Genomic DNA, 13,199 nt, shown 5'->3' on the forward strand with positions numbered 1-13,199 from the left:
GACGTGTTTTTCAACAGACTGTCGGCATTCCAATGGGAACAAACTGTGCCCCTCTACTTGCCGACTTGTTTCTTTATTATTATGAGGCTGACTTCATGCAGGAACTTCTTAGGAAGAAAGATAAGAAGTTAGCAATATCATTTAACTCTACTTTCCGCTATATAGATGATGTTCTTTCACTAAACAATTCAAAATTTGGTGACTATGTGGAACGCATCTATCCAATCGAACTAGAGATAAAGGATACTACAGATACAGTTAAGTCGGCTTCATATCTTGACTTACATCTAGAAATTGACAATGAGGGTCGGTTGAAAACAAAACTTTACGACAAAAGAGATGATTTCAGCTTTCCAATTGTGAACTTTCCATTTCTAAGTAGCAACATTCCAGCAGCACCTGCATACGGGGTATATATCTCCCAATTGATACGATATTCCCGTGCTTGCATTTCCTATCATGATTTTCTTGATAGAGGGTTGCTGCTTACAAGGAAGCTACTAAACCAAGAGTTCCAAATGGTGAAGTTGAAATCATCCCTTCGTAAATTTTACGGACGCCATTACGAGTTGGTTGACCGTTATGGAATAACCGTTTCACAAATGATATCGGATATGTTCCTTACGTCGTAACTAAAATCCCCTTCCCTTTCATGAATGTGACCTACCGAATTAGACTATTTACCGGATTTGTAATCACATAAGCAACACGACGGGTGCCACATGTGGAGCAGGATCTGCTAACCCTTCCGGAGCACCTGAGATCACCCCTAGTTTTTGGTGGGGTTCGTGTTGTTTATTCTTTAGTTTTCTATGTTGTGTCATGTGTACTCTTGTTTTTCTGTTTGTCTTTTTCATTTTTAGCCATGGCTTTGTCAGTTTGTTTTAGATTTATGAGTTTGACTGTCCCTTTGGTATCTTTCGTCCCTCTTTCAAATAGTCAGTTGGGGAATTTGTTCAGACTTTTTACTTTCTTTGGCAAAACATTATGTCGATTTGACATACCATCTGGTTACTATTTATTTGCTTTTCGTTATGTCTACATTGTTCCTCATTTGAAAGTGTTTTTTTAATCATTTTTTCTTTCTTTCTTACTTGGATATATTGCTTCACTAATGTTTTATAAATTTTGTAAATATTGTCAAATGATTTTGTTACTTTGTTTGCATTTAGTTTTGTGCATATGACCGTCAAAACTATTCCCGATACATGTGAGTCTATTTGCTTCATATGCTTCATATGCTAAATATCCATCCTGATGCGCAAGAATATCTTTCATCTGGTTGTTTTTGTGTTCAGAGAAGCTCTTATGGATTTTCTAAATCTCCAGTTGACCAAACAATCGAGCAAACATTGAACAGAGATACAAAAACAAGAGGTAGCATTGTTGGTTTCAGTTTTAATAAAAGTTTTGTCAAATTTTGGTTGTTAAATACACATGAAAAAGCTTCAATAACATCAAAATGTCGAGATTTGGAAGGAATTGCTATCCCTGAAACATCCGCACAAAAAGAACTTGGAAAACGCAAATGAAGCGAGAAGAAACTGACTATTAAAATTGGTTCAGACACTGTGATGGTGGACAAATCCATTTGAAACATCTGAGCAATTATCTGGCTTGTCCTCGGGTACTTTTGCTTCTTCGGAATTAAGGTGCGACATTCCAAACGCGTATGAAAAGGGAAAGTCGGCATCAGAAAATGTCATTACTGAACGGCTTATTCAAAAGTCAACCAATATTTTCAAACCAATCAAAAGACAATCATTTGTTACATTTTCAACAAAGGAAATAAAAGGTTAAGGTTTATGACCCCTTCTGTAGCCATTTTCGTACAAATTTTTCAAACATCAATTGTATCAAAACTACAGATATAATGAATAATAGAGAAGGCTATTTTGTACATATACTAGGGGGAAACTTGATGTAATGCATTATAATTTACTGTTTCATTGCCTTTAAAAGAAAAAGAGTACTTTGTGGCAAATAAACCAAGATTTTTATAGAAAATCCTCAGCCTTTAATACAGAGATTTTTGTTATAAAATTTGAAACATAGATTACTCACTTGCTTTTTTATGATGTGCTAGTGTTTATTTTTTACAAAAAATTCTAACCAACCTGTAAATTTCAAAATACCTCGTGCTGAGTCACTAAAGTCGAACACACCTTAAAAGGCGTACTTGATTTGGTCCATATTTTTATTTGTTTTAACCAATTACTACATTAATAAACTTGTTTTAAGGAAATCGATGCTAGTACTCATGCAATTATCCTATATCTATCAGTCCTCAAATTGCCAAATATCACAGTACAAGGATAAAGGCTGTGGATTTTCTATAAAATTTCCATATGTTTAGCATTGAATCAACAGAAGGGTACATAATCCTTAACAGTTAATGGCTGATTAGAACAACAACACATTGAAATCAGATAGAAATCTTTTTGGTCACCTGCTTGTAATAGCCCAGACAAGACAGTTGGATATGCGAGAGGTCCTCCAATTTGAATTAGGTACTCTTCCATGGTCTCTTGCAAACGTTGATGGTACACATGTAAAGACAAATAAATCTGTCCTGGTTGGTCTTTTAGAAAAGGACGTTGAACAAATGCAAGCTATTCCTTTGAAAAGCATGTGGATATTTGATGGCATGGCAGTCATTCTATCTATAACAAGGATACCAACTACTTTTTCTGATTTGGCAAATGATGTTTTTAAAACCATCCTTTCAGATTCAAAAAGAGCTCCCCGCATTGATTTTGTCACTGATCAGTATCTCACAATATCCATAAAAAATTTAGAACGGGATCGCAGGTCCTTGGGAGGGCAAATCATAACAATAATTTCGAGACAATCACAATCGTTCCTCGGCAATGGAAGAAGTTTTTGTCATTTGGTAGAAACAAAGTTGCTCTTGTTGAGTTCTTTGTGTCGGAATGGAGTAAACAATCCTATAGACACTTGAAGGAATTGATTTATTTGTATCACATGGAAGTATGTGCCACAAAATTTCTGTTGAAAATGAAATAGTGACAAGTGTAAAATGCACTGAGCTTCTAAGCAAACAGGAAGAAGCCGACACAAAAATGTTTCTTCGTGCAAAACACGCAGCTAAAAAAGATTACGATTCCATTGTGGCGGAAGTATTGGCCTGCTATTTTCAGAATTGTATCAGTTCAAATATTATTCTTCTGACAGGTACGTCTTCCAAATGCAGATTATTAAATGTGCAATCAATGTGCGCAAAATTGGGGGAGAATGTTTGTAGAGCACTGCTAGGATTTCACACAATTACTGGTTGTGGTACAGTTAGTGCTTTGTCTTGTAAAGGAAAAGGCAAAGCATTCGGCGTTTTGACATGTTCTGTGGAGTTTTCAGAAGGTCTATCCCGTCTTGGTGAAACTTTTAAAGAGGTATACGAAGAACTGTCAAAAACACTCGAGAGGTTTTTGTGTGCTATATAAGGCTACGAGAATAATAACATCAATGAATTAAGATGCAGATTTTTTTGCAATACAAAAAACATTCATTGTCATCTACTGTCCCCAACAAAAGATGCAATGTTAAAGCACATCAAACGAGCCAACTTTCAGTCAAAGATTTGGAAATCTGCTCTTCAACACAACACTGTTCCATCGCCAAAAAACAATGGTTGGATTGTTAAGAACGATTTGATCAGCATCAATTGGCTAGACCAACCGCCAGCGTTAGATGCTTTATTGATACTGATAAGCTGTTCATGTAAAGTTGGTTTTGCCACCAAAAGATGTTCATGTGTTTATCCTATACAGATGGCTGCAAATGTACAAATGATTGTAGCAACCAGAATAATCAAATCGTTGATATGGCTGACGATGACGACGAAGATGATGAAGATGATGGTGATGATAATTCGGTAGATGTCGTTGACGAAAATGTAGATGATTCTATGGATTGACCTTATTCATGACCTTAAAATGTGGTGATTCTGTTGTTAAAAAAACTTGAATATAGATCTTGAAACTCTGACAGGTTTTTCTAAGATACATGTACGCTTTCATCGCTATATTTTTAGCACATATGATTTGAGATAAGTTATATATTCGAATATTTTTGGATTATCATACTCGATTGCATTTTATTAATAAAACGTTCATTGGCAAATCGTTTCAATTCAAAGATACGAAAGGAGTAGAACTAAAATGTGGAAGTATAATGCTGGATCTTTGATTGACATTTAAAATTCAAATTGAAAATAACAATTTTTAAAATTGATTAGTCGATTCACTTTTTAATAGATTTACCTCCATTAACATGATTAGGTAAGCTGTTCAGTATTTGTTCAGACATTTCAGTATATGTTGATGAATACAGGTGAATAACAACTACCGAAAAGTCTAAATATATACTAAACAGATTTTAATTTATTTCATGCGAGTTGTCTAACCAGGACAGTTTTTTTTCGCAGTGGATGAGTAAAAATGAAAGGAAGTACCAAATTAACCACAGTGAATGAGTCTAACAACGATGAAAAGTACGAAATTAACCACAGTGAATGAGTCTAACAACGATGAAAAGTACGAAATTTACCACAGTGAATGAGTTAAGAAATAAACGGAAAGCTGCTCAGTTCAAAATGACCGTTTAATATCGTGGTAAATTTGACAATGAAAACAAATAGTCGAGATGTGGACACACGTGGTGCTATATAAATGTGTCGAAATTGCGTGAAACATGACACATATGTTTTTGAAGCACAGACCTAATAAACATATACTGATATTAAATGTTGAAGACTTGGTTTAATTCCCAAATGAGACAATCAACCTAACAATGGCCATTGACTTGGATGCAACATACAGTGGTTGAGTGCCATTTCAGAAAATAAGAAAACCGTATACATAAAATATTAAACATAAAAATTAAACACTGGTTTTTAACACCTATAATCTATTTAGGTATTTAAAACTTTAAATTCCTTTAAGATTTGAAAATTATTTAGCCTTTTAATCAAACTTTGTTATTTAGCGACAAAAATAGAACATGCGTCAAAAAATCTTTTAATTAGATAATCATACTCTATCTCTATACCTTTGTAATTTGGTTTGTGAGAATAAAGATATATACTGTTATATTGAATGCATTATTGTGTAGTTTTTTGTGTCACCAACAAAACATTTTTATGATACATTCAAATATCGTTGATTAAATCAGTCACATGCCATGTTAAATATACCTTTCAAATAACTGAAGACACCGAGTACTGATATCTAAAGTTTATAAATGTAACGGAAGGGTCGTATCAAAGACAACAATCATATAAGAACAGCACTGCATAGACAGGTGAGAGGTTTAGCTAGCTTTGTTATCCATTCGTTTGATGTGTTTGAGCTTTTGATTTTGCCATTAAATACGGTCTTTTCGTTTTGAATTTCTTCGGAGTTCAGTATTTTTGTGATTTTATCCTATTTATAATGATTGAACGGTGTTAGACTACTTTCAATAGAGTAGATATCGAGCAAATAATCGTTTTTGAATAATTCAGGTTTTTCTTTTTCCTATACAATACATGTGTTCATACGACGTTTCACGTTAAATTTGTACCTGTAAATACCTTCAAATAAAAAGTTCTGCAATACATTCGAACCATTAACGCTACAGTTATATTATTATACGTTCAAATCAGCACTGCCTGTCAAATCCAATGCATTCGTTTGTGGAATTTGTATGTCTCCACATTACAATTTCACATCAAAACAAAGTTGCTGAAAGGGTATTGTAATGGGACTGTCCGTCAGTCAATAGCATATATGTGAACACTGTAGAGCTTCTTTTTCAAAAATTCAAAACAAAACCCTATTGATTATTTAAAAAGGCCAAATAGAAAATAAATATATTTCTTTTTTTGCAAGGGTTATATTTGCTTCCATAGCGTTCTTGATTTATGTTCAGGTACATTTGATTGTATTGTTTTGAATAAAACTCCCTCACCTTTGTAGCAAAATTCCAATAGCAATTGGGAGTGGAGTTTATTTTTCTCAGCTCATGCGCTACAAAATAGATTGCTTTCATTACCTAGTTTTTATAGGATTGGGCCGAACTGCTAACTTTAACTGTGTGTTTTCAAAATGTTAACCATTTCTTAAGTTTTATGGACGTCATCACGAACCGATTGACCATTTATCAGATTGATATAGAACAACACATATTGATGCTGCAAAATAGTTAAGGTTGTCTAATGCATTACTAAAGCGTCTTCTTTTGAGGTTTCTTTTATATAACAACATTTACGACGCCTCAGATTAACTACATGGAACAAATTTAAGGCAAAAGTATCGAAAATTAAATCGTAAAAAATAATACATTATGTTTAAAATAAGCATTTAAACGACTAGTAATATGAATATACAAATGCCAGTTTTAATATTTACCTGTAGGTGTCGTTGTCAACGCTAGGCGGAGACAGTTAAATTGAGCTTGTTTAATACTAGGTAAGCTTTGGCTTTTATTATTTTCTAGAAGTAAATGAGATATTGTACACTTGATATAAGAAAATATAAGTACATAAGAAAACAACTGGGAGTAAAAAATGTACCACTAACTATCATTGGAAAGACAGATATATTTATGAATAATTCGCTTGCAAATGGAACTTTGGATCATTATTGTAAATAATTCGTCAGTATATTGATTTGTGTTGCTATGTTCTGTTGTTTTGCAGAAACGTGTTATTTCATTGTGCATTACTAAACTGTATATTTTTTTTCTTTGTTTTTACAAAAATAATGTGATATTGAATACAGATAAAAAATTCTAGTCCACCATTAATGATTTGGCACTGACTCAAATCTTTAAGGCCATAATACCTAGAGGAACAGAATCAATATTTTGACATTTACTCAAATCTTAAAATTCAAATTACCTAGAGGAAAAGAATCATTAAAATGAAAATAGTGAAAAATATGCTTTCTTTTAAACACTATATGGTTTATTTGTTTTACCGTTTTATTAAAATCGGGTTTGTAAAAATAGAAATATTGATTACAAATTTTAAAGATGACGACGCACAAACGGACTTGCGAATGAGTACAAAATTGTTATCAAAGGTACCATGATTGAAATTTAATACGCCAGACGCGCGTTTCGTCTACATAAGACTCATCAGTGACACTAGATCAAAATAGTTATAAAGCCAAACAAGTGCTAAGTTGAAGAGCAAAAATTAATAGCGACGAAAGAAGAAATAAATACAGTGACGAACAAACTGACCCAACAATTAAAAATCAGTTTTCACCTCAAACGAATTACGGCTTCCACTTATAATATATGAGTGGAAGCATAATATACAGTTACATGAGTTAAATGAAAACAAAAGTGGATATAAGAATTTTTTTTTTTACTAGAAACTATGCCAAAAGTATCATTGCGGTCATAAACTAATGATAATGTAGCTCTTTCGCTAAGATACGCTTTCATCGCTACATTTTCAGCACTTCTAATTTGAGATAAGTTATTTTTCCGATTATATTTGTAATTATCATACTTGATTGCACTTTTAATAAAACGTTCATAAGCACTGAAATCGTAAATTTTCATAATTCAATGATATGAAAGGAAAAAAATGTGCGTAAACGCCTGGATCTTTGATTGATAATTTGAAAAATCGAATTGAAAATAACACTTTTAAAAATGGATTCGACATTTCGCTTTTCAATAGATTTACCTCCATTAGCATGATTAAGTACGCTGTTCACTAGCTTTTCAGACATTTCAGTATATGTTCATGAATACAGGCGCATAACAACAAACCCAACCCAAATACAAATTAAAAATAACAACAAACCCAACCCAAATACAAATTATTTGCATATTTTTTGGAAATACTTAACTAAATAGTTCTGTTTTATTTCTTTAGTTTATAAAAGAATATAGTAATTCTAAAGTTGTAACAAATAAATGTGTATCTATTTTCAGCATGGCGTCGACATTTATTCCGGTAGGTTTGGATAATAAAAACGTGTATAACTTATTCCTCTTTTTTTCGATTTGAACGTGTTTCACAAATTAACGAAAACATTTAACGTTCACTTATACCATCACAATAAAAGGTCTAAAGTTGCATCAATACCTGGGAAACAGAGAAACTTGATGGACCCATCTCCAGATAAAAATCAAAAAGAAATTCGCATTAAATGATTGACTTTCGGGCCAATAAAACATCACTGGTAATATTTTTCTTTTATATTCTGACGAAATTGCACCTAGCTGACGATTAAGATATTCTTCTTACATTTAATAAATTTTTGAATCAAATGAAACCTCATATTATATTTGTTTGTCTTGAAATGATCTACAGCCGTCCGAAATGCGTAGGAATGAAAAATTTAGTCGCGTGTAATCAAAACAAATACAATATTAAATGTATCAAATCTCAACACTTAGAAAACTTCAAGAAACAAAATAGGCATTTTTATGATAAACTATTGCAAGGACATGAAACAAGAAAGTATTCATGTCAAATTCTATAAATTTTATATGGGTTAAGGTAGGAAATCTACAAATATACTAGGTTTGTTGGGTGAAATGGGAAGAAAGCCCGTATTTCTTTAAGTGATTTTAAATATGTTTATATATTATAAATATATATTAAAATCTGATGATATCCTTCTCTCCGAATGTCTCTAGACCACTTAATATCTTATTTAAACAAAAATAGTTGGTATATTTGTATAGTTATTATAATGAAATATTATGATATAGATCTTAAATTTTTTTTAAATTCAAAGATGGATTTTAAATCACAAATTTACCGGAAATTGAAACTAAAATATTTTTGTATTTGGAAATCTGAACTTTACAATGATAGACAAAATAAAAAGCATGGAAATAAACCAAGAACTTACAGATAATTAAAAGAAAATACTGGTATAGAAAAATACTTATTAATTATGAATGTGGATGAAAGGCGACTGCAAAAAGTTCTGAGTCAGTGCAAATAAATTAGAAATTGAAAGAGGCAGACATACGGGGCTTCGAGTGGAGGATAGAATATGTAAATTATGCAACACTGAATGTGAAGATTTTCATTTTCTTCTTCGGTGTCCTGTTTTAGAAAATAAAAGATCTGAATATATAAATTACTTAAATAAGGTTAACAAAAACTTTAAAAGCCTCACAAATAAATCAAAATTAATATGGTTAATGTCATCTAAGGATAATGTTATAATTGAAAAAAAGTAAATAAATGTTTGTGTACTTTATTCAAAGAGAAAAATGTAATTCTAGATACTGTTTAAAGTCACCAGTAGTTTGTCCATCTATATTATATTGTAAAACTATTGTAAAACGATACATACATATTATTCCTGTAGATATTGTTCTGCTCAGATAGACTTGATTTTGTTTAATTGTTAAATAATCAATGTAATCAATATGTAATCACTTGTATGACATTTAAATTAATTATACTGCTCAAATTATTGGGCGTCATAATTGACAATAATTTTTTTTTTATTGTATTGAATTGTATGAACACTGAAGATTTCATTTGCATTTACCATCCGTTTTTGATTATCAGACTACAGCAAGCATATCTCGCATGTATAAATGACAATTTCAGTGCACAAATGAAGGGATTTCAACTTCAACTATCGATATCTTGAATATGTTGAATTAGAATATGTAAATGACTTTATCATAGGTCTCACTGAGAACGTTCTAAATTGTACTAATTTTACACTCAAAGTATGATCAGTTATCTATATTTGAAAATAATTTTTAGACATTAATTATTATGCAAAATGACAGCTACCATTACATTTGTTACGTGTATATGTCTATATCATTTTTCAGCGGAGGACATTTAAGCGCATTGAGCAAACATTTTAGCGAACAAATTGGATATTTTAGCTCCAAAGAATAACCCATTTTAGCGGGAAATATTTGGCTTATTTTAAAAGTATCAATGCCCATGTTACCGCAACATTTTTTTACCCATTTTTAATATGTTTTTAATAGAATCAAGACTCCACACTAACAATAAAAAAATGCTTGTCCATTAAAATACAGCTCTTAAATGTTAAATCAAATATAAAAAAAATTTGTTCCAGCCTTGACTTTATCCTAGAGAACATACGTTATGGCCCCGTGATATACCCACTGTACAATACTTTTCATAAAATTGCAGTAGGAACTGTTCTTCCTGGTTATTTTGTCTAGAGTGTGGAGCACATTCGTCTATAATTCGTATTTTGACATATGTTGTTGTTTGCAATTTGATGATAGTATCAATAAAAACGTAGCTGGTCGATAACTATAAAATTACTCATTATAATGGGCATGAAATGATTCCGGACCATTATGGCTTCGTTTTGAATTACAACTTCTGCCCAATGCTTGATGTGCTAAAGTGAACGTATAAGCAACTTAAACAAGCATAAATTACTGTTTATGGTTTTATTACGGCGAGTATTTTTTAACAAGGTACGTTTTCGTTAAAATGGCCTATCGAAAATACAGTTGAACGTTTTAATCCTGCGCTTAAATGGACTCTAATGTCTGCGCTAAAATGTCCCCGAACATGCTTTATGTAATACTTTTCTACTAGCGCTTAGCTTATATTTATATTTATTTTATTTTTGTTGATTTGCTTGAAGCTTAATTTGTGCATAGCAAGAGCTTTTTGAATTAGCTGCTCCTAATTCTCAGTAGATATACATGATTTCCTGTGCTCCTGGTGTAAATGTCATGAAGTGTGTGTTCACTGTTCGCTGCTTTAAAAAAACAAAGAAGAGATGAAAAAAACACCTGCAAAATGCTGGAAATGTTAACACTACATGAACAATTTGAAGAAAACAAATCTATTGATTTCACTGAAAACCAAACATTATACATGCTGTAAGCAAAAACTAATTTAAATATACACATATTTCTTGTCTTCAATAGACAACTATTTCTTTCGGTTAGACTCTTTTGAATTGAAATAAAACAAAAACTTTCTTTAATCATTACAAATCCTTGGTTTAATCAACTATAACAGTTGCTATTGAAATGCATTTAGATTTTGATATGAAAACACATTGTATAAGAGAGATAATTTGTATTATAATTTCAATTAGTTAGAATAATTTCCCTTTGTGCACAATATTTCTGTATTGAAAAATATTTTGAACACAAGTGGATATGTTACTCTTCATTACAATAATAATTTGCTTTTAATTTTTGGCAATTTGATATTTTTTATTTTTTTTTTATCGATTTTGATATCTAGATTTTTTTTTTAAATTAAAAAAAAAATTACGAACTCTTCAATCAAAAGTAGCCGTAAATGGTATTTTTCAATGTATATTTTGGATTTTGTTGCATAATGCTAATGACTACAAATTGAACATTTAATAAAAAACATAAAAATAAATGATAATTCTATTTATTAGATATCAGAGAATAGATGATGTTTACATAGTGATTAACAGTGCTTCTGAAATAAATTACCGTTTGTATGTTTCTTTACAGAATGAGTTAGATTTCGGCCTAGGACCACAATTCCATGATCCAACTCCAGGAGACGGACAATTTCGTTTTCAAGGTATGACTTTAGCAAGACTACTATGAGCTTGAGGTGTAGGACACTTTTAATCTCAGTTCAATTGTTAAGAAACAGATAAAATTAGAAGCGCTCAATCATATTACATCAGGACTAAAGAAAAACTACAAACAAGGATAAGAACAAGAGGTGTACACCTGGTTCTAGAAACCCATCTAAAAGCACGGGATGTGTGACACGTCCGTACAGACATCAGATATGTGTCTGATAAGCAGTTGTACATGTACATATAGAACAAGCAGGACACACATTGTATATATCTCTGTTTTTTTTGTATATTTATTTGTTCGGTCTAAATATTTGTGTTCATAAACAAATATACAAAAATGTATTTATAATTCATTAATATGTTTCAGGGTGTGACATACCAGTAAGTATAAATGTGTTAATGTTGTTTCGTTTTTTGTGATGTGTGTAATTTTTTATGCTGATTTTTTGTTTAACTACAGCTTTTTCTATTTTAGTGCTTTTCAGAATGTATTTTGCCTTTTTGTTTACTTACAGGTACAAACAAGATTTTTTTTTCACAACCCACAAAAATAGCCAAGATAAGACACTAGTTTAAACTATGTATATATCATATATTTATATCATATAGTCTCAAAACTGTAAAACTTTATGACTTATATTTTCTCACGCTTAAATGACTAGTCGAAAGGTCAGTACTCATCAGATAATAGAAACTTTAAAACTGTAAAATTTACACAAAATTTATCATTAGAAGTCTTTTTATAATGAAGCCTTATGCAACAGGCTTTTTTACTGTTATCTTGTCTCAAATAATACTATGACAAAAGGTGAGATTTTGACAAAGGATTTGAATGAATAAGTGAAGACTAAAAAAAGAGTACTATTGATTTAAAATTTATTGCAGAATTTTATTATTTTAAAAAGAGACGCAATCGTATAGCCCTAACATGCTTTATGTAATAATTTTCTACTAGCGCTTAGCTTATATTTATATGTATTTTATTTTTGTTGATTTGCTTGAAGCTTAATTTTTGCATAGCAAGAGCTTTTTGAATTAGCTGCTCCTAATTCTCAGTAGATATACATGACTTCCTGTGCTCCTGGTGTAAATGTCATGAAGTGTGTGTTCACTGTTCGCTGCTTTAAAAAAACAAAGAAGAGATGAAAAAAACACCTGCAAAATGCTGGAATGTTAACACTACATGAACAATTTGAAGAAAACAAATCTATGGATTTCACTGAAAAGCAAACATTTTATACATGCTGTAAGCAAAAACTAATTTAAATATACACATATTTCTTGTCTTCAATAGACAACTATTTCTTTCGGTTAGACTCTTTTGAATTGAAATAAAACAAAAACTTTCTTTAATCATTACAAATCCTTGGTTTAATCAACTATAACAGTTGCTATTGAAATGCATTTAGATTTTGATATGAAAACACATTGTATAAGAGAGATAATTTGTATTATAATTTCAATTAGGTAGAATAATTTCCCTTTGTTCACAATATTTCTGTATTGAAAAATATTTTGAACACAAGTGGATATGAACTCTTCATTACAATAATAATTTGCTTTTAATTTTTGGCAATTTGATATTTTTTATTTTTTTTTTATCGATTTTGATATCTAGATTTTTTTTTAAAT

General features: G+C 31.0%; 1 protein-coding gene across 1 annotated transcript in view; it reads left to right on the plus strand.

Annotated features, from left to right (window-relative positions):
• Nucleotides 1–5,249: 5,249 nt before the first annotated feature.
• Nucleotides 5,250–13,199, plus strand: part of LOC143044771 (uncharacterized) — a 29,362-nt gene continuing 21,412 nt past the window's right edge. The window contains exons 1-5 of the mRNA XM_076216934.1: nucleotides 5,250–5,319; nucleotides 6,414–6,467; nucleotides 7,951–7,972; nucleotides 11,488–11,560; nucleotides 11,935–11,948. Coding sequence (XP_076073049.1) covers nucleotides 7,952–7,972; nucleotides 11,488–11,560; nucleotides 11,935–11,948 — 108 coding nt within the window. The 5' untranslated portion in view covers nucleotides 5,250–5,319; nucleotides 6,414–6,467; nucleotide 7,951. The remainder of the gene's footprint in view (nucleotides 5,320–6,413; nucleotides 6,468–7,950; nucleotides 7,973–11,487; nucleotides 11,561–11,934; nucleotides 11,949–13,199) is intronic.

The sequence above is a fragment of the Mytilus galloprovincialis genome, chromosome 9 (assembly GCF_965363235.1).
Source record: "Mytilus galloprovincialis chromosome 9, xbMytGall1.hap1.1, whole genome shotgun sequence".
NCBI classification, from domain to species: Eukaryota; Metazoa; Mollusca; class Bivalvia; order Mytilida; family Mytilidae; genus Mytilus; species Mytilus galloprovincialis.